The sequence below is a fragment of the Anser anser genome (genome assembly GCF_964211835.1).
Source record: "Anser anser genome assembly, chromosome: 3".
In the NCBI taxonomy this organism is placed as follows: Eukaryota; Metazoa; Chordata; class Aves; order Anseriformes; family Anatidae; genus Anser; species Anser anser.
Window position 1 is genome coordinate 4,140,264 of NC_139722.1, and position 22,941 is coordinate 4,163,204.

Genomic DNA, 22,941 nt, shown 5'->3' on the forward strand with positions numbered 1-22,941 from the left:
TTCACTCCACTTTTTTATTTATTTATTTGTTTTTATTTTTTTTTAGAACTAGTAAGAACCCAAAAACTAAATTCCCAAAGAGTAAATCGCTGTGCTTCATGAGATGACCATGTGCTAACGATGATTAATGCTCAGCCTTATAATGACAACTGAGGCACAAATGAGTCTTGCCACAGAATTCCTCCAAGTTCTCTAATACCTTAGTTGTCTGAGTCCCATATTCTTTAGTTGCGAGATTGGAGTACCATCTTGTAGTCACTTTTTCGTCCCAGATAACACAAGGGTTTTGAAAAGTTCCTTGCACCATCTGTATCTCCTTCAATTCTCAGCTTCCATCTGTTTGGTCTTTGCCCTTTCCAAGCCATTGGTTTCTTCAAACTGATAGTATCATCTAGGGAAGGAATTTGTTTTACGTGCTTAGGGCACTAACATTTAGGTGTTGCATGTGGACTTCAGGATGTGAGCTGGGTGTTCCAGTTGGACTGCCCAATACAATGAACTAGAACAAATTACAGTCTAAGCTGGATTGTCTGATCTCAGATACCCAGAGAACCAGGATTCACCTACATGAAGAAACTAAAATGCAGTTATATGAATCTCCCTGGGAACATTGTTCAGTTGCCTAAATATGGAGACTTTGGATCACTTAAGGCACACAAGTGAAGCTGGCTTCCAGCTTCTGCTTGAAAAGGCACTGTTCTCTCATTGATCATATTTGTCATTCTCACGTAGTAGATTTGGAGGGGGCTAGGGCTCTCAGATGGCATTAAGCATCCATATCTAGGCAGCTGAATCTCATCCTACGTGTCTCACATTCCTTGGACAAACATCTCTCACTTCTTGCTGCTGGCTCCAGCTCTCCAGCTCCACATCTGTCTGTCTCTTATCTCTTTCTTTTGTTTGGAAGCATCATCTATAAGAGGCAACAGTGTGATGCCTCCCTGTTTACAGCTGCTTTGCAGGCTGTAGCCTGGACACTGGAAGGAACAGATGGGGAAAGATAACTACAACACTATGTGACTAGCTATGCACTGACCATGAGTAAAAACCCTTCCTACTTTCTGGTGACTACACAACACAATTTTCAAAATAGCTAAGCAGGTAAGAGTCCAAGAGGTTTGGGATTCAGAAAATACAGAGCTTATACTGGAGGTGGTCACGGCAAGATACTTATCAAAGTCTATTTACCAATGAAAGGGAGGGAATCTTATCTCAGAGACTTCCTTGTTCTTACAAGCAACAGCTGTTGTAGCATGTTATATTGTAAATAAAAGAAAGGTTAGAAGGGAGGAAACACCCACTATTCTAAGAAAGAGATGAATAGGATTTGCTATGGAAAAAAAGAAGAAAAAAAAGAAATGCACCAAAAACTGTCAGGAAGAACATCTGGAATCAAAGTGAAATATGAAAACATTGGAAAATGCTTTTGAAACCCAACAGAAAACTAGATCCAGACTGCAGTCCAGTAAGTGAAAATCTGGGTAGAAAAAATACAGCCCTCTGTTCTCCCTTAATTATTAATATAATAAAAATAATAATAATTTTTTTTCCTATTTTCATATAGTGGGTTTTAACCTTCTCCAGAGGTTGTGCTAACAGAACTGTGTCTCAGTCCAGGCAGTAGGGCTTCACACTTCTTCAGGAAAGTAGATAAACTGTGGTGACTTTATCAGCAGTATAAGTTACTTCTTATACATGGGATTGTCATGTGTTTATTTTTGCACTGTGTATTGCCAATACGCACTTGAAGAACCTCAGTTTAGACACCCCTCACAGAAGTTCACACACCTGCAGTGAGGCCATTTGATGTGACATCAGACATCAGAGAGACAGTGAAGGCACACAGCAGCTGTGCAGTGACTCATTAAGGTTGGAAAAGCCCTCCAAGATCACCTGGTCCAACCATCCCCCTACCACCAATGTCACCCACTAAACCATGTCCCTAAGCACCACGTCCAACCTTTCCTTGAACACCCCCAGGGACGGTGACGCCACCACCTCCTAGGGCAAACTGTTGCAATGACTGACTACCTCTGAGAAGACAGCTCAGCTCCTATGCACCAACAGATTGACTTCTGTCTTGCATTGAAGTGCCTGAGGTATATGGAGTGAACAAACTGCTGCTCAGGAGCTCTGCCCAGGCTGGCACATACGTGTCAAATCAACAGATGAGCAAACCCTTCAAATTCCAAGTAACCCAGCTGCAAAAAGATGCGTGTCTGACAACAGCTTTCAGCACATGCAGACATTATTCCCTCCTAACCTTTTCTGCACATCTCACCAGACACTTCTGGCAGCAGCTGGTCACAATTACCTTTTTCCTACATCTCTGCCAGCTATGCTTTATCTTCTCACCTTATGATGAACCAGGCCGTTCATCAAATTGGTAAACCTACTTGTAGTAGGAATATGAAATGGGATCCATTGCTGTGCGTCTCATGTGCAGGATGGGTAATTTGAGAGTTTGATGTGATTTTATGGAAGGCTTGTTCATCACAATAAAGTGGGACAAGTGACTTGAAGTTTTAACATCCAGAGTTCAAAGACAGGCACTTAAACCCAGATCCTTCACATGTGTGCAGCAGAGATGGTGAGTCCTTTGTTTATAGCAACTTGGTAGTTTTACCAAAACTGCTTATTACAAAAGCTGTGATTTCATATGACAGTTATTTCATATGGTAATGAAAGTTATCTGGTCCAATAACTATTGTGTATTATCTGTTTTGGATTTTCCTTTGAGTAAGCTGAGGTAGCTACCATTTCCATATCTTCATTTTCATGAGCCATTCTTTTGGACTCTACTTAGATTAAGCTAAAGTACATCTCTCTGACCTTACTCATTTTTTTGAATTATCTTTATTTTCCCTAGTTTTCTTTCACTCTTCATTCATTTACATAGATGTCATTACCTTTTCAAGACCCATTTTATTATATTTTGAACATTTTTCACTTTCTCCCCTATATTCTTCACTTCCAAATTATTTCTGTATTGGCTGGCCCTTCTCTTTATCTTTTTATCCATTTGTGGCAATTTATCTTTCAATATTTTGAGACATGTTTAGGTCATTGATAAAACATCATGTACCGCAAGGCTTGCAAGACTGACCTTCTGGAGTTACAGCCCCTATGCCTATCAGTCAGCCTGGAAATTAACATGCCATGTTCTTGTCATACCTGTGTAGGTTGTTAATCAGAAAGTCTCGTGCTACTAAGTCAAATGCCTTGGAGAAGCCGATTATGTCATATCAAAACTATTAGCTTTATCAAGTCAACCTGTAATTTCATTAGAATGTGATAACAAGGAAGTTTCACAGGACCTATTTTCTATAAAACCATGTTGATTGGCATTAATTATATCATCCACCTTTAATGATTTATTAATTGTGTTCGGAGTTGGACTTTCCATTTTTATTTATTATTCCTCTAGAATCAGTGTTGAGTTGACAGGGCTGTAATTACCTGGGGTTCTTTTATCTTTGTTTGGAATATTGGCACAATATTAGGTTCCTTCAAGTTCTTTGAGACATCATGAGCGATCCAAACTTACTGAAAAATCCATTTTAGTAGTTCAATGAGTTTCTGAGCTAACTCTTTTGCAGCACTTGTATGCAAGTTCTTAAATTCACTGACTTAAAACAATTGAGCAATTAATGGAAATAAGTATTAGGATTATTTTTGTTCTAAATTTACTTAAAACAAGTCTGTTTTTTCTAATCATAGATATCTCCTGTGGTCTTTTGTGTGATACACTATTTTCAGTTTCCAGGCAATGGAAAATTTCTATGAATATTTTCTTCTCCTTTTGGGATTTCTTTTCTAAGGTTTAATATGGTAATGAGCTATTATGAATAGTTTTATGTTAGCTGCTTTGTTTCTCACTCTGATTTGAGAGAGAGAGAGAGATTTTAACAAGGGCAACATTCTATAAAATGCCATGCTTTTTAGGATTAAAAAATCACAAATTTTTGCTAAGTGTGCATGTACCTCTTTTTAAGGAGTCATAATTTCCAAGCCAAGAATTTAGAATTCACATTTCCAAACAAATCTCTGTGACTGTTAAGCCTGGAAGCCTACTTAAAAATTGTTTTAAAATTGAGCTGAGTTGGATATATCACATAGCTTTTTTTAAATTGACTTAAGTAGAAGAAATATTAAAGGCTTTGTAACCAGCAGTAAAATAATAACACCAATAATAACATGAATAGTAATTCATAATGATAATAATATTCCCCCAGTTTAAAGGGACATCATTGTCATAGGAAAAGGCATTTGTGAATAACTTTGTAACTTCAATATAAAGTTCTCTAAATATTTTTGTTGAGTCTTTTTTGGGTCACTGGTGTAGCTGATCACTTCATCCCAGGGGGTAAGGTTGACCTGAGGACTGGGGAAGATATCTTCAGGCTTAGTATTTTAAATCACAACTTGCTGTGAGGGTGAAGCAGGAAAACAATCACTCTGAGTACAAAAATAGACACAAATGTCAACGTAATTCTTCTGCAGTTCTGGCTGGATATTTGTTTAACCTAGTGCATCAGTGGTAAATGTGCTTGTCGCTAAGTTTTCTTTTCTGAAACTAGTATTTGGTTATGGGAGTTTAAGCAAGAAAGTCAAAGCCAGAAAGCCAAAAATGGGTGATGGATGCTGTAAGATTGAATTCCCTCCATGTCCCCATAGAAAAAATGAACTCACTGGTATGAGATGTATTAGATGGGGAGCATGCAAATCTTGTACTCTTGGTCTTTTATCCATTTAAAAGCTGTACAGAGAATTTAAATACCCACAGATAGCAGTCAGACAGTGGTGGGGAACAATGAATTTATTTCTTGATTTCACTTAACTAAAAATGCTCTTAAAGAGGAATATTTCTTTAGGATATAAAATCAGCTCTCTTTTCCAAACTAGTAATTTTTAAATATTAAAAGAACATGACAGGCCAGCTAATTTTGTGCAGATATGTATATATTTTTTAGTTCTACATCTGCTGCAGTTTTCTGTTGCATAATTGATTTAATCTCTAATTTTAAAGGAATGCTGAACTCTTTTACTGGACTCCGCATACATTTCTCCAGGGCAAAAACTGTCCTACTTTTTCCTCACTAGTATCTGTTTAGTGCTGGGCCATTTTCTTCTGAAACTGTAAACTACCCTTGGTGAAATAAATGAAGTCACAGTTGGAATACAGTTTACTGTACAGACTTATCACAAGATAAAAGCAACATCACACACACCAAAACTTCTTGGGCATTTTCTTTTCCCGTGCTCTAGTAAAATCTTTTATTGGTTTGAAAGACTGTTTTACCCATCCTGGCAGCAGAATGGGAACAGTTATCTGGGAACAGGTGAAAATGTAACTGAGCAGAAAGGCAAAGGTGGGTGGAGAGAGGAAATGCTTGTTCAGTGATTAGCAGAATGAATGAGAACCTCCTGTCATTTTACACACTCGTTGAATGACCTTGGGCAAACCCTTCTGGGACTCTAAATTTGGATTTAGGGCACATCCCCCTTCCCTCCTAATTTAGGCACTTAACTGGAATGTCTGAGTTTGGAGCAGTCTCTCTAGGCTACCTTCAAAGTCAATGGAGAGGCAGTCACTTCCAGGGGGCAAGGCAGGCCGTTTAAGATGTGTGTGAGTCACCGAATGAAGGAACTTTTCTTTCTCTCTGTTGACTCCAAGGAGAGCCTGGAGCTAAGTTAAGGGGTGTGGGTGAAATACTTCCACACTGAGCCACTGCTGGCATTCACAGTATTCAACTCAGCTTTAAGAGGGACCTACGGCATGGAGCAAAGTGCATGGGGACCGTTTCCATGAGGTAAGAGGGAGGGCCATTTCAGCATCACCGATACCACCAATACCTCTGTGTCAGTTGTTGCTGTTTTCTCTTTATTTCAGGTTATTTTCAACACCCTCTAGAGCGGGATTTAAAGCTACTGATCCTTCTTCGGGCATCTGAAGGGATTTACTGTGATCGTCTGGAGGAAATAAATGTTCATCCAGGGAGTATTGGTATGAGACACGGGTTTAATTTTTTATGGGATACCAATCTTAGGCAATAGTTTGGTATAATTTTTCTGCAGAAAAAAACATCTAAGAAAGGTACACATTTTTTGAGCTAAACCTGTTAACTTTTACTAAGTCCATTCCTGGAGTTTCTGTGGAGATTTTGTTTAGGCAAATAAGCAAAAAGATGTCAGGTTCTGAGGTATTTATATGAGAAACGAGATACGACTTAAAAGGAGTCATACATATGCATGAGGATTTGGTCTTGACCCGTCAGTTGTTAGGTTTGAGGTTTGAGATTTGTAAAGGGTAGTTGTCAACAAATTAAAATGACCTTACGGAGTGGAGAGAAGTGTGTGCTGGAAGATGGTGTTTTGTCTCACTTATCTTTGATCTCTCTTAGAATAAAACAAATTACCCTGAAAGTTTTCAGCCTAGGCTGATAAGAGTAAACTCACATTGTTTATTTTTAAATTCATGACTTAAGTGAGATGAATTACGTCCAAGAGCTACTGGCTGGATCTAAATACACACATTTAAATACTTCTAAACATTTGGATCCATAGGATTGACAGAAGAAGGTTCATGTTTAAATTTTAGATCTCCTCAGATGATGAGAGTTAAAGAAAAGTTATTTTTTCTGTTTTACATATTTTAAACAATACTAAAGTATTGCAAGACTTAGTTGTCAACAGAAATTGCCAGGATCTAGATTTGTAGAATATTACTGCAATTCAGGGGAAAACAAACAATCAAACCCCACAATTTGTGTATGATAGCAACACTGAGAAACTGTTTCACTTCAGCAAATTACAAACATCTAGTAAATAACTAAGTGGAATGTTTGGAAGGCAACACAGAAACTTCATTGACAGAGGAAATGGATTCTGAGGGTGTTTTTTCTTAGCTCTAAATTACTTAAAAGACGAAGCCTAAGTGTTGCTAACAATTTGACTTTTTATCATTTTAGGGCATCATTGGAGGGGCTAAAACAGCCAATAGATACACTGCTGCAGTTTAGCATGCTATCATGGATCAAATAAGACTTCACTGCCCATCCTCTCCTCTTAAACCATATTGAATGCAAGATATGGGAGTTATTCTTAACATCTTTCTTTGTGAGATAATCCAAGATGGGTTATCAATACTGGCCACAGTCTGCTTTTGGACTACAGTGACACAATATGTCATGGAAAAAGTTGTCCAAGCAGGACATTAGCCCAAGCAATTAAATGGGGGCTTTGGGCTTTCAAACACTTGAAGCACAACTCATCTGAAGTAAAGGGGTTAGAATTAGAGATGCAGAACAAATTTTAAATTGATTGGACTGTGAATTGAAACAAAAAATTTCAGTGCATAATATCAGAATTTTTCATACTTCACTTTCTATTTCAAGTGGAAGTTATGTATTGTTCTTACACTTTTCATAAAATATAGAAACATGTTTTAATATATAGAGAGGTATCAATACATTTCTTATTCAGTTCATCTCAAGACTTTCTCTGCCCTAATTTTTGCTCTCCTGCTTCTGTTTTTCTCAGGGGTTTATGGAAAGGTGCAAATTTATAGTGCTTATCCTGGGAAGTCTTGGACACATCTCGGAAGTAACGTTGCTCCTGGCAATGAAAGGTGGTATTTTGCTCAAATATGACTCCAAATACAAAGTTTGGGCTCCCATTCTAATGACTTATACTAATATTACTCTTTTCCTTTCTGACAGGTACTGTTTATGTCTAGGTAGAAGAACAACTATATTATATCATGCAAGAAAATTATACTATTTTTAGATTCAGTTCTAAAGAATAATGAAGCTAAGATTTTCTTCTTTCCTGTCCTTCCTCCCTTGCTTCCTTCTGTCTTTCCATCCTTCTTTTCTCTCTCCTTCCCTTCTTCCCTGCCTCCCTCTCTCTTCCTCTTTCTTTTTGGAAGATTCCAAAATGACTGATACCTTGGTGATTAGGATGTTCATTTTGGTTTGAGACCTACATTCAAATTTCATCTCTGAATTAGGCAAAAATGGGATATGAACCATGATCTTCAACATCTTTGATCAGTACTTTAATAAGTGGTGTCTGCAGTAAACATCCTAATTTCTGCTATTAGAATCAATCTTTTCTGTATAAATAATTAATTGGCTCAGAGAACGTAAGGTTGCCTGCACTGCCTGAAGAGTAAGGTATTTGTCTGGGATGTGAAACTTTCAAGGTATAGACACATTTTCACTTAACACTTAGCAGAAACAGTTTCAATTCCTACCTTCTCTCTCCCCTGTTGCTGCCCCTCCATAACCTTTTACAGCTCCTCCAGCAGACTACATGAGCCCTTACCCATGACTTCAGTCTGAAGGCTTAGTCAAAACCACCTCCTAAGGCAGGTAAAGTAGAGTTACCACAGCTGCTTGTTAGGTTGGCTACATCTTGAAGTTCAAACTTTTGACCTGAATATGTGAACGTCTGTATAGGGATCTCTTCTGTAAGTGCCCTGACCACTGTTAGCCCGTGTAGCATGGGCATGTACCTCTCTCTCTGGAGCTCTAATTCTGGACTCTGTCTTACATGAAATTTTCATCACCTTTTGCTGTAACTCTTCAAAATGCTTCATTTTAAACTGAAATACATATATTCAAAGAAAAAAATCTAATAGTTAGGCCTAAGAAAAACTAATTGGAAGAGATCTCACCTTGGTAGAGGCGAAATATTGGCATTTAGGCAAGGAATTAGTTTAAACTCATTGTAAGGATGGACAACAGGACACACACCTCAGAAGTAGGATTTGTTTGTTGTTAGCTCTCACAGACTGGAGTGTTTAAAAATTAATTGTTTAATGAAGAAATAATCTTTAATGAAGAAGAGAGGAGGGGAGGGGAGGGGAGAGGAGAGGAGAGGAGAGGAGAGGAGAGGAGAGGAGAGGAGAGGAGAGGAGAGGAGAGGAGAGGAGAGGAGAGGAGAGGAGAGGAGAGGAGAGGAGAGGAGAGGAGAGGAGAGGAGAGGAGAGGAGAGGAGAAGAGAGGAGAGGAGAGGAGAGGAGAGGAGAGGAGAGGAGAGGAGAGGAGAGGAGAGGAGAGGAAACTATTTATTATGAAAAATCTTGGACATAGATTTATTTATTTTTTCAGAACCTACTAATACTATTAACCAGTTAAGAGTTAATGTGGTTAGATACAGGAAATAGGCAAGTCAGTCCTAGAATAGCTGAAGAAAGTGGCTCTTCTATTGACTGAGGAAAGTTGTTGCATATATTTTCCAATGTGAGTCAGCACATGAGTCAGGGAAGTATTTACGCTTTCAAAAAGAAATACTTTTTTTCACTTGCAGTGAAAAGCTATATTAATATTTCAGCAGATGAGCATTTTGACGGTGTATCATGCAAACCATACTTTCTCTTGCTTACTGATTCCTCATATTAAGCTTGTTTGAAATGCAAGAGTCAAGAGTTAAGTTTGGGTCCAGAAGAGTTAAATTAGAATTGGACTGTATGTCTGGGGCTGGACTTAAGATTCAGCTCATAATACGTGTTGCATGTGAACCGTCAAAAACTTTATACATATGCCACTATTCTTGTTACTCTGCTTTGTTTTGCTTCCTCCTTTCCAGTGAATTTATCCTTTAAAAATACGTAGCTCAAAGTCAAACTAACACTTTCCTGCCCTTTCAGAAGCTGTCCAGTGCTACCTCCAAGCACAAAAGACTTCTCTATTGAGTGTTCACAGGTGCAGAAAACTGGAAGTACTCATCTTGAGCCTACTCATCTTTGAAAATGCCTGTGAGAAGAGACATCAAGAAAACTTGGCAACATAGCTTGCTAATTACATCCCACTAGGACTTTCCTTTCTCTCTATACTTCTATCACATCTGACTGCATGATGAGTCATGCAAAATTTTCTGAATTCTTTCAGTGGTCTGTTATATCAGCAATTAGCTGAGTATAGCTCATCACCTGGCCAGCACTGGTCATTGTATAATAGTACCCTTTGGGTATTTATCAAATATATATGTATAGATCATTATCAGTTTTGCTTTCATTAAGTGCTTTTATTTTCTCTATTAAAGACTCATCTGGTACCTTTGAGCTCATCTGAGATGCCTTTGAGTCCCTTCCATGGCTTCCATCTGTCCCTTCAGGAATGCTCTATGAGCAAGTCCTGTCAAGTCTGCCACCCTAGTTCTTAGATATCTTGGGATAGCTCAATTAGCAACAGGTTGCTCATGTTTAGGCAATCAAATGCTGCTCTGTGTGTCCAATACAGAGAAAGCTGGATCACCTTTCACCTGTTATTGGCTGTACTGATTAGGTCTTTATCAACTACAGTGGAAGCGTAATTGCTAGTAGTGCACATGCACACACCTACAGATGGACACCTACATTTTGGTGTCTAGGTCTAGAGATGACTTTCAGCATTCAGAGAGCAAGTAATCTGTTTAAAGTTAGGAGGAAAAAAATATGTGTTCTAGATACAGGTGTCTAGTACTGTTCCGACTGGCCTGGGATATGTGCAAAATGTACGTATCCTTGGCAAATAGAACCTACAAAAATGTGTTTTTTTTCAGACCTGTAGATGGAAACCAAGTAGGATACCCCTGTCACTGAAAATGGTCTGACGCATATTTGCTAGGAAACATACTTGAGCCCTGTATCAATATTGGATACCTTGCTAACCAGTGGTATAAAGCAAGCATTTCAGGATGAATTTCATCCTACATATTTCAGGCATTCATTTTTGGATACCGCAAGCCTTAAAGCATTTTTCCTAGAGCATACCCTGCAGATTCTTTTTGAGATCTGCCTTGGCAAAACTGTTGTTCATTTTTTAGGAAATCTGTGAGCATAATTCATAATGCAATAAAATTGATTTAATATCTTGGCATTACAGGCTTTTGGTGGAGGATGAAGTGGACTGGAGTCCTGGTGGAGATATTGTTATCAGCTCTTCCTCCTATGAAGCTCATCAAGCTGAAGTAGTTACACTTAAAGAAGTCAATGGTCGTAGCATAACACTCCATGAACGCCTTCTGCACAGGCATATTGGTAAGAAACATGTCTTTCTGTTTGAGAGTTTTCTTCTGAAGCATGGACCTTCTGTCTCAGATCTCACCAAGATCAGTTTTACTTTATTGATACATATTCATTTATTTCTCTGCGTGCTTTTTTTCTTGCTGTCTTGATACTGCAAAACTGATGGTAAAAAGTGCACTGAACATCTGATTCTAACAAGAACATCTTGAAAGAGAGACAAACCAGTGCTGAATACTTTTGAAAAACTTACGGGTGCTTCATGTGTTAGTTAGAACTAGTTAACACAGAGAGAAAATAACTAAAAGTTTAGAGGAAAAATATATTTTTAAATCATTTACACTATTTTTGTGGTGTGTCAAAAACTGAAAAATTCACAAAATTGCCCTTTTTCATATTGCAAAACATAATATTCTTGAAGAGTCAAGTAAAAAATGTGATTGTGACATGAAACTAATGTATTTATTACCTAATACATAAATAGATATAAAATCTGTGTATTATGATCACAGAGAGATACCTTTATTACTTCACTTATCATAGCTCTACTCACTCACTGTGTAAATTATATGAGGTCTATATTTAACTGGAAAAAGAGATGCACTGTTAATAATTTATTTAATTTTATTTTAGCCTACAAGGTAAAATTATTACTCTCTAAGTAGTAAAAATAGATCAAATTCTGAGGCCTTAAACCCAGGATTTTTAAGGTGTTATTTTTAAATTTAGTCTTTGTTTGAGCTAATAGCTGGAGAAGCAAGTATGATCAATGAAAAGGTTCAGAAATATTGTGTTTTAAGTGGTTACAGCTACTCCATTAAATTAAGCATCACTTGGGACTGTGCTGTGTTCTACTGTCATCCGTATTTCTACTTGACAGTAGCCTCCATGGCAGTTTCATATGACAATTGTGTTTTTGCAAAAAATGCAGTTCAAAGATGTCTAGGCCCTGTTTTCAGTAGTTAGGGCATGGCCTTTCTTTTTGTGGACGGAGGGAGGAAACTTTCCAGTTGGTCTCATGGCCGGAGGACAATTCTTAGCTTATTTATTTCACTAAGGTAGGTATATAAAGTATATCCTGAGATGAAATGACTACATGCATTATCGAGTACTGCTATAGTTATTAGACATCATAACCAAAAAAAAAAAGGGGACTGATAGAAGAATTAAGAGCAACACAAATGCTGAGATTCACCTAGGCAAAAGTAGATGTGTAGAGTAAATGTTCACACACAAGATATGTGTCAAAGCAGAAAAATACGTACTGCTTGTTTATATTTTATTCTCCCATTTAAGCAGGTTTATAAAATAGATAATGAATTACACTTGAGAATTGCCTCTTTCTCTCCATTGTACATAAAAGTATTTTGGATAACTGAATTAAATCTGGAGATACTGAAAGTCACCAAAGGTGAATTCCAGGCTATATACCTGCATAGGCTCTCTCAAAGGACTCATTTAGAAAGACTTTGTTTTAGGAAATACCTGCAACCAGATATCTGTAGGAAATTGCTTTTTAATGCTGTCATTGGTCTGATTCTAACAAGAATTCATGGAGATAAACTCTGTAGTGTATCTGTACTGAAGAATATCTCCTGCACATATAACTTTAAAAATGAAGTGTGAATCTGTTCATTGATTTGGCATCTCCACACCGCAGGGAAAAGATTGAGCACCTTCTTTTTCTAAAAACAAAATATGTTGGTAAAATATAAGAGCATGGTGAATATTTGATAGGCAGGTGGCCTTTCTGTTTTAGTGTTGATGCACGTAGATGGTGCTGGAGGAAAAACCCACCTGAATGTCAGTGCAGATTCTGCAGAGATGCTATGCATAAGCTGTCAGGCTGGATATTCCCCAAAGCACTGGTTTATAGGTATGATAGACACTTATCACATTTTGTTGCTTGAAACTCCCTAGGCCATTCCCATGACACAGAAGACGGTAGACACATCCGTTTGGCGGCAGAAGTTGGGCTCCTGACACGGAACATACAGATCAAGTCTGATGTGGCTTGCGCTGGGAGGATGCTGGTGGGACATTTTATGGATTCTAGTGGGAGAGAGTTTGAAGGTAGTAGCGATTTACCTATCCTCATCAAACAGACCAGTTCTGCCCAAGAAAAAAACTGTTTAACAGCAGATGTATCCATTAGTATGTACTTTGCAACAGGTCTAAGCAAACTGTGGATGTATGACTGACATTCTTGAAACAGGAGCATAATAATACTTCATAATAACCTTGGAACACATTTGGAGGTGCTGTTCTCTGATTGTTTTTTTTTTTTTACTATAACTTTTTACATATTTGTAAACAAATAGCCAGTACTGGCAATACACTGACAAAGACTGACTGCTATTACATGCCTGAGTGCTGTCTAAATAGGTGTTATTCTTAAGCAGTTCTTAGGTAGTTCTGGAAGCTTCTATTTCACTATAGTTATCTCATTACAGGTGTCCTTCAGCTCTCAAATATTGAATTTTTGAACTTTGGACCTCCTCAGCTTTCTGCCATTGAATTCAGGAACATATCCCAACAGTCCTCGGTGGTGTCATCCAGCATTCATGGTAGCTGTGGAGGTGGCATCAAAGCAGTCATGAGCAACTGGATCTTGTTGCATGATAACATGGTGTTCAACACAGTTGGACCTGGCATTGATTTGGAAGGGCAAAACCATTCTCTCATCAGGAACCTTGTTATTCTGAGCAGGCAACCAGAGGGCTTGTTAAACTGGGTTGCTGGCATAAAGGCGAACCTTGCCGTTGGTGTCTCCCTCTATGGCAATGCTGTGGCAGGATCTGAGCGGATTGGCTTCCATATCAGGGGCCAAGACTGTTTGCTAGATGGAGAGTATTGCAGTGAAAATGTGGCCCATTCAAATCTCCACGGAATTCATCTGTACAGGGGAGATGGTTTTCCGACCTGCACTAGAATCACAGGTTTTCTATCTTACAAGAATTATGACTATGGTATGATGTTCCACCTTGGAAGCAGTGTCATTATGGACAATGTGGTGCTGGTGGACAACACCGTGGGTGTCATGCCAGTATTATATTGTCTCTATGCCAAGCAGTGTCACACAGGGAAAAGATTCCTAGAACTTAGAGACTCTCTCATTGTCGCAACAAGCTCAACTTTTGACTGCATCAGTGACAGGATCAAGCCTCAGGCAGCTGACCTAACTTCCAGAGATCGACCACCATACTACCCCCGAAGAGGCCGTGTTGGGATTTTATGGCCTACATTTACCACTATGTCCAGCCAGAGGCCAGAAAACCCATGGCACAAAATTGTTCATTGTCCAAAAATGCTGGGACTCATGAAGCTGAAAGGTTGGTCTTCCACTTATATTGGCCAGACTATTCTGTCACTGTCTTGATTAATTTCATTTTACCAAGGCTGAAGCTTCAGTCTTTCACACCTAGCTGGACATGAACATTATGTTGGACCTAGACATGGACATGGTAGGGAAATCCTTCTGAATGCTTCTTCAGTTGGATAGAGTTAAATACATATTACTTGGTATTTTTCACTTTATCTACTACAGTGCAATTATGTGCCAATTTGTTTATTTTATCTCAGACACACCTCCTCTTCTGTGCTAATTATTTTTCCACTTGATGCATCTCTATGAACAGCAGTTATCTCTAGCTAAATAAAGATGCCAAGTTTGAGGAATAGCACACTTCCTATACAATTTGCATAGAACACGATGACTGCAGCTACACAGAAACAGTCATGACTTATTGTCATAAGGAATCATAATTTTTAAAGACTGCAAAAGAAAGATTTCCCAGTTATCTGTCCTATGTCTTTGGTTCAAATTTATTGTTTCCAGAATAATACTTGCATAACAGTAGAACTTAGATAGCTGGCTGCCGTAGTGGAATCTAAATACTTCCCGGATTTTCATGTCCTTTTCCCTTACTGCTACCCACTTTTGGAAGAAAATGCATTGTGCTCTTTTTACTGAAGAATAAAGGAGGCAGAGAATGACAAATAGACTTTCCCAGTGTCTTACAGAAGATTTGTGGCAAAGCATGGATTTTGTAGCTGTAGAAGATCTCAGTGCCATAGCCAACCATGTGTCACCAGCCACAGCTCATCTTATAGTAAAATCTGGCAAGTGAATAAACCATCTATGGCAGCTTATCTTTAGACTGGTTCTGACTGATTCCAATACAATCAATCAATCTGTCTTGTGTTTCTTTCTCACTTTATATTTGATTGCATTTCCTGTGCATGTCTTGGTTTATATTAATTTAAGATATAACTTCAGGTATGGTGTATTCTAAAGCCAACTGAAGGTCTAGGTTCAAGCAAATAGTCTGTTTTAAAAATGATTTTCATGTATATATGGCAGCGATTTCACATAGGAAAGGTCACAGAATGGAGCTTTTCTCTATATAATTATTGCATTTTTTCTCACTACTTTTTGTTCCTTGGTCTTTTTTTAATCCCTGGTAGATGTCACATTTACTGGTTTTACAAAGAGCTGCTATAGTGAAGACAGGGATGTCTGCATCATGTCAAATGCTGACCATTTAGGTATCATGCCCCTTATCACAGCGGAGAGATCGAGGATGTTACATGTCAGTGAGAAGGACAAGTTTTACTTCCATCCAGCAAGGTAATATGCTTTTTAAGAACCTTTTTCAATGGTTTCTGAAAAAAAAAATTAAAAAAATCAACTGTAAGTCTGGGACTATCTTCACCTCTCTATCAGCTGTCTTAATTTATCTTAATGTTATCTTTAAAAATATAATTATAATTTTATATAATTTTATATTATAAATAACAAAATAAAAATATGAAATAATGTTATATTGTAAAATTTATCTTATTGAAAGTTTAAGCAATTAGTTTAGACTGAGTGTCTAGTTTCAGAGCAGTCCCATCCTTTGTATCTGTCTCTTCTCTTGTACTGCTCCTGGCTGGCAAAAATGAAGAAGCTCAGACGTCAAACAAATATGCGCAGAAAAACTCAAATCCAAAAGAAAAAAAAAAGAAAAAAAGAAAAAAAGAAAAAGAAAGAAAAGAAAAAAAGGTAACTGTTAGTTAAGGGCAATTTTTGAAGAGTTGAGGTTCAGATTCTGTCAAGGTGCATCTCCAGACCAATCCTCTTGGATTTCTTCTCTTACTGATGTTTGTCTAGCAAAACATGGTTCATATATCCTATTTCTTAAAACTCTGTCCCGAGCATCTCTGAATTTTCAGCCTCAGGCTTCAGAAAATGTCAGGACCTTCACCAAAAAACCCTGAGATAGGGAATGTCCTTTTGGCTGGGGAAGCAGAGCTTGATTTTTGCCTGCGAGATCACATCAGAAATGTTGATCAGTACCAGGCAGGCTGTGAGATGTCAAATGATTGCCAGAACTGCTCCTGCCCAGGGAGAATATCAGCTGTGTGTGGAGAAACACGGAGCAGGGAGGGAGAGAGCTTCGTCTGTAACCTTAAGTCACTGATGGCTGTAGCAGTTCAAACATACCACGTCCAATGGAAACCACATGCCAATTTATTTATTACAATGGGTGAACACAACATAGAGGCTATGTCAAGAAAGCCTTGAAGTAGTGGAAGAAAAAAAAAAAAAAGAAATCCAGCATGGACTCCACTTGCCAGTCAAAAATAATTGGAGGTGTCCCACGCTGCTATGTTTAGAGCCCCTCCAGCCTTCTGCTAGAATTTTTATTTTATTCTATATTTTTGCTTTTTGCTTTGGGCATTAGTTTGTGTGTAGATTTCTGAGACCTGTCCAGCTTGTCAGCTCACGTTATGTTTCACTCTTGTATCCATCCCACAATATTATGCTATTAGTGAGCTGCTGAGTACGCAGCCCACTGCAAGAGCTGGTGATTTCAAACGTGATGAATGCATGTGGATTACAGAATGTTTTCTTAGGGCTCTGGTAAACCTCCGAGGGAGATTACATCTCTCAGTGCTCCTCATGCATTATCTGCATGCATTTATTTAGTCCACCTTTGCAACTGCTCTGCTGGATCCAGGCTGTGGCTGCATTGTTCTGCTACAGCACCCTGACAGGATATCTTGATGAATATCTCCTGTCAAGGTGATAAGAAGGTGAGCATTGCCTTAGAGCAAGAGAGGAAATAGAAACATCAGGGAATATGGCAAGAGCATGAAGTGCTTTACTTTCCTACTGGTGGACCTAGCCAGCTGAAATGCTGGATCTTCTGAAAGATGCTGAAGAATTGCACCAGCTGTCAGGGTCAGAGGAACTTTCTCTGTTCTCTGCCTCTTTCAAGTAGTGTTGATTGGAAACATTGGTCCATGTGATTCTCTTTCCTTAATATGGATCATTGCCTATTTGACTTTGCTGCACTCATAATGTCACTAAGTGTGTTCTTCCAACTTGGTCTCAAGAAATTCTAAGTCTTCTCCAGGATTAAAGAGTATCCATGTAGCAATCTGAAGATATTTCCATGGACTTTGCTGGAGTACAAGTCATTGTATCTCACTATGTTTTTGTAATAGGAGCAATATGGCCAATTGTCTAGCTCCCTTAAACTGTGTTAAGCATTTAGTCAAAGACCAGTTAAAAACAATTAAGATCCTCAACAAGTGATTCTGCTCTCTAAACTTTAGTGATCAAAAAATTAGGCATGTACTCTGAAGAAGACACTCAACTCATTTTGTATTCAATAGTGATGCTTATCTAGAAAGTGATTCATTCTAACTCTCCTAGGTGTGTGTCTCAGGTGAGGTGAGTTCCTCTCCAACAAACCTGTCCTGTGTAGACACTTCCCTTTGTGGAAGCCAGTCTTTAATGATATATGCAATTCTTATTTATTTATTTATTTATTTATTCCAGGAGTTTTTAATGACTATACTTATAATTTCCTCCTGAGAATATACTGGTGTTAGAAGTTGAGTTTGAACCCGTTTGAAAATTAGATGTAATTTGCTGAGATATGCTCTCATTCCCTCCAAAAAGAACTTTGTACCAGTTTGGACTAACTTTGAAACCCTTTTTCTTTTTTTTTTTTTTTTTTTCTTTAAAAAAACAAACAAACAAACAAAAAAACCAACTAGGGTTTAATTCTATTCTTGGGACCTGAACCTATCCACTTATCATTAGAAGGAGAGAAATAGCTACCCATTAGCTGGGAGACAGTACTACAAGATATGTGTGACTGTATGGTGAAACTCAAGCATAGTTTTGAGCTAAGTTTCACCTACACTTCACTTTATGACCATCAAAACCATCAAAATGACACTGAATCTCCAAACCCAGTTTCTTATTGCAACATGAATTAGGACAGTGATCTTTTCAAACAGTTCCAAACAACTGGATATGAGAGAAAAACAACAAGCAGGTTTTATAAGAACTTAAATCATTATTCATTGTGTCTTATGGGAATGGGATTTCTTTTTCAAATTTGCTTCTGCTCTAGAAATGTTAACTGGCTCCCTGACCTGCAACAAACTTCTCTGAATTCCTAGCAGAAGTATTTTATTTTATTTTATTTTATTTTATTTTATTTTATTTATTTTATTTTATTTTATTTTATTTTATTTTATTTTATTTTATTTTATTTTATTTTATTTATTTTATTTTATTTTATTTTATTTTATTTTATTTTATTTTATTTTATTTGTTATTTTTTCTAGCAAAGGCCATTAGAACTGGAATTTTGGCACTGTTCAACTTCTAGCATGGTCATTGGTTTGGCATTAGCTAGCTGGCATTGACCCAAACAATTCATGGCCCGCATCTGGGAATTGATCAAAGACTTTTCCAAAATGGTAGCTTGGATGTGACTGTCCTATTTAAAAGGGAAATGCTAAGGAAATTTAATAGTATAGACGTGGACAGACTTTACCAGCTGATCTCCTAGGAAAGGATGGGCTCTGAATAGGTTTATTTGAGTAGCTGGAGTCTTTGTGGTCTGACTAAATCTGTTCCCTGTTTGTCCCAGCAGTCTCAAAGCCTTTAGTTAGGATGTGTGCTCCCTGCTGGCTCCTTCTCTCATTCTTTCTGCCATTTCACCTTACTTGAATGTTACTTTCTTAAATGTTTTCTCCTGCATAAACTCAGTTGCTCATGGGGAGGTGCAATCTTCTGGCCCTGTAGAGGATTCCCCCTGTTTCAGACTACAGTGCTAGGGACAAGACAAAAAGGTACTACTGGGCAGCCTGTGCTTTTTAACAAAATGCTATGTAGGCACACACCAATCTGTAAACAAAAATCAATCCATCACCTGGTGGAAGTGAAGAGCAATGCCTGGGGAGCCATTGTCCCATATCAGCCCTGCACAGTGCAGCAGAGGCATTCCTGGTCACTGTGTGGCAGCAGCCAGCATGTTTCACCTTCACTCAGTAACTACAGGTTTCATCTACCATGGGTCAAAAATTAATAACACTTGAATACTGGTGGTCATATCACTGCTGTTCCTCAAATCAGGAAATCCAAGAGGGAGCCAGAGGTATTCAAACTGCAACAGCTGGCTCCAAGGACCATGACAGCCCACACTGGCCCAAACAAACTCCAGGGAGCTTGAAATTTGGGGACAGGAGTTACACTGGAAATAAAATAATTTTCTCTGTCCAAACCCAGCCAACATTTGGTGGGAGAGCATGCAGATTTGTCTCTCTTATTTCTTTTTCTTTCTTATTTTTTTTCCCTTTCTTTTTTTTTTTTGGATACCAATATGCCAAAATACAAAGATTGCTGCAGGATTTCTTTACAGAACATGCTAGACATTGACTAGTCTGCTTCGATTTCATTCATTTTACTTAATTTTTCATTTTCTGTCTTTTCATGGGCATATGATTTCACCTAGTAAATTTCAAGGCATTGCATATATGCACAGAAGTGTTTGTTTTCAGTGTAAATAAGTTGCAGATAACAGCACAGCACAATAATTTCTTTTTGTCTGTCTCATAATAACACTACCTCTCCTGCCTGCCAGTGTACAGAACTCTGAAGACACCATGTTCCCCGAAAAGAGTTGCAAAGGTTCGAGGAAGGCCCTTTTCAAGGATTTGGATGGAGGTGTCCTGGAGCTGGAACCACCTGTTTCTGTTTTCCCAAAGTCAGAATTTGAATGGACACAGTTCTATTTGCAAGCTGGTAAGTTCCTGTGCTGTCTGGAGTGCTTGCACAGTCATGCATACACTTGACCCATGAGAGGTAGGTGCATCCCAGCCTTTTATTGAGACCTGCAGCTGAGGTCTGCGCGGTTATGGCCCCAGGTTGTGTGATGCCTTTTCAGGATGGAAGTAGTGAATTGCGGTGGAGAAGTCTGGGAGATCTCATTGCACAGGTCTGTGTCCACCAATGCCTCTCTGCCTTCTTCCAGAATCGCATCACCTGGGCATCCTTATCCCCGTTAGGGTTTAGTTTATTCATTTTAAGACCAGATCAGAACTTACCTGCCCTTTGCAAAATTCTGTGAGAGTACTGAGTAAGACTTGCCATGTAACTGCTACGGAAGTGCAAAATAATAACAACAATTGGCACAGCAAGGATTTTAATCCATGTCCCACTGAGGAGATAATCAAGCTGAAAACCCACTCCAGAAGTTTAAAGACCCCTCTCTCTGGTTTAAAAGGGCCCGTTCTGCTCTGGAACCACTTTCTGAAAGTTCACACAGCAAGGCTCCATTCTCTTTCTGATTAAAACTCTGCTCTGTGATTCCAAATAAACTCTTTAATTACAATTAGTATTTCCTGCGCCTGCTGCTGACGGCGGCCATTTTGCTGAGAAGGCGCATCATTTGTGACTCCAGCGGTATGGGAGACTGGTGGAAGGGACTGTAATTAATCCTGTTTTCCATCCTGCTCTAAAACTGATTAAACATGAGAAGAACTTTAATCTTTAAACAAAATGTCTAATGTGTACCCAGTAAAGGCTTTTTCTCTAAGGATCCCACTCTAACTGGCTGCTTAGAGGGCTGATTAATATGTTGTCTAGACACAAGCACACTGATTTTTATTCTACCTTTTCTGCCCTGATTATGAATCACATGCAAATGCTAATATCCTAGCAGTATTACCATTTAGCACGTGCATATTAATGCACACATACTTTTGCATACAGAACCTATACTTTATTTAGATTCTCACCATTTTTAGCACACCCTGGGACATAGTCATATGAATGCCAGGAATCCCCACCATCTAAACTGCACTGACAGTGCAACCTGCGCTCCACAGGGTTTATCTCCTTGTGAAATGGAGGCGACAGCATATGGTAAATGCTGCCTGCCTCCAAGGCTGTAACAAAATTGCTGTGTTTTCTTCTTGCTGCCCAAATATGAATGGGGATTTTTTTCCCCTCTCTTCACAGTTTTGTGTTTAATTCCTCTGTATTTCTCATTCTGACCTGAGGTTCCTTTCATCTTGAGGTTGACATTTGGAAAGTCACAGCTTGATGCTGAGGTGAATTCATGGTCGTTGTCTTCCCTTCTCTCCCCCCTCTGTCACCCTCTTGAAAGTTGTAACACTGAATATTTTGCACATTGATATGCAGGCTCCCATAGTAGATAGCAGAAAATGCTCATCTTTCCTTCTGTGGGGCCAGATTGCCCCTCATTGTGGCAGTGCTTCAAGGCCAGAGAAGGTGGTAGCACTATTCCCAGATGATGCTGATAAGCAGATTTTGGCCCTTGGAGTTCTGCCTGCCTTTCCTGAATCCAGATGAGTGATGTTAACTGGGTGCTCTGTACCCACCTGCTGAGCCTCTCATCCACATACCCACCTGGTACCTTGTTAAACCAGAGTAATTCCAGTGACTTCCAGCAGCTTGATCAGAGCACTGCCGTGAAGTGGTTATCTGCTAGCCTTCCTAAACATAAAAAGAGGAATAGTCTTTTCAGGGAGCTACACAACGTCTTTGCCACTTCCACAACGTGGTGACGTGAATTTATCTGAGACTCGACGGCTCTGGCTTAATTGCACCTTCATCCCAATTCATGTGTGTATTCCCCTTAAGCTTCCAGTCTGCACAATCAGCTTGAAACTGTTGGTCTTCAGCCATTTCTAGATATTCTGCTTACTCTAAGGGGAACAAAGCCAAAACACTCAATATACTTCAGAGTCACAAAATCTAGTAAGACATTTTCCCTGAAGAGTTCCATAGGAGAGGCTGCGAGAGCTGTAACAGCAGCACAGTGGATCATTCAGAATGATATTAATGTTCCTGAATCCATATGATGCCTTTAGTTGAAGACACAACTGATAGAGAATATATATATCATTTATATACATATGTGCCTTTGCAATAGGCCAAGGAGGGACCACGTGGCTTCCTGAGTCCTGCCCATAGCATATGGGCAGTAGCAAGCTGAGTAATGTATGTTTAAGCATGTAGACATTTTTTTATTATTATTATTTTTTGTCTTACTGTGTGTCTTGTCTTTTACCTCCTGTGTTACCTTTTGGGTCATAGACCAGGTCTGTTTATTGTGGCTATCTGTAGAAATGGACTTGTTCACATAAAGTTGAAGTTTTAGCTTTCTGGAAAAAACACAGAATTCAGAAAAAAAGAGAAAAGGAAAAAAAAAAGAAAGGAACAGATCCAACATTTTTGTTCTTATTATTTCTGCCAGAAGAAAAAGTAACAACAACAAAAATGTGTTTGAGTAAAACAAAGCATAATTATTTTTTATCTAAGGCTACTTTTTGCTCTTTTCTTCCTTTTAGATATAATGCTGCAAAAGTTTAGAATGAAATGTTTTCCAACAAAACCCCCTTAAATCATGTATGAGGAGCTTTCACAATATAATTTTTCAAACTACCCAAAACAATTTAATGAGTTTAACATGAATTTGTAATTATTTAAATCTCTTTGAGCTGCCCTTTTTGGATGACAAAATGTTTTTTTCTCCCAGAACTCATCTTTATACCAAACCTCTTACAAAAGAGCTTGGGGCCAGGCCTGGAGCACTAAACGGTACCATGATACA

The 22,941-nt window shown here is 38.5% G+C and overlaps 1 protein-coding gene across 6 annotated transcripts in view; it reads left to right on the forward strand.

Annotated features, from left to right (window-relative positions):
• The window catches only part of PKHD1 (PKHD1 ciliary IPT domain containing fibrocystin/polyductin), a 266,267-nt gene that overhangs the window by 177,212 nt on the left and 66,114 nt on the right, over positions 1 to 22,941 (forward strand). For all 6 annotated transcript variants that reach the window (XM_083828669.1, XM_083828668.1, XM_083828667.1 and 3 more), the window contains 7 exons: positions 5,894 to 6,007; positions 7,543 to 7,630; positions 10,872 to 11,026; positions 12,932 to 13,084; positions 13,465 to 14,343; positions 15,479 to 15,641; positions 19,945 to 20,105. In XM_083828669.1, the coding sequence (XP_083684795.1) occupies positions 5,894 to 6,007; positions 7,543 to 7,630; positions 10,872 to 11,026; positions 12,932 to 13,084; positions 13,465 to 14,343; positions 15,479 to 15,641; positions 19,945 to 20,105 (1,713 nt within the window). The remainder of the gene's footprint in view (positions 1 to 5,893; positions 6,008 to 7,542; positions 7,631 to 10,871; positions 11,027 to 12,931; positions 13,085 to 13,464; positions 14,344 to 15,478; positions 15,642 to 19,944; positions 20,106 to 22,941) is intronic.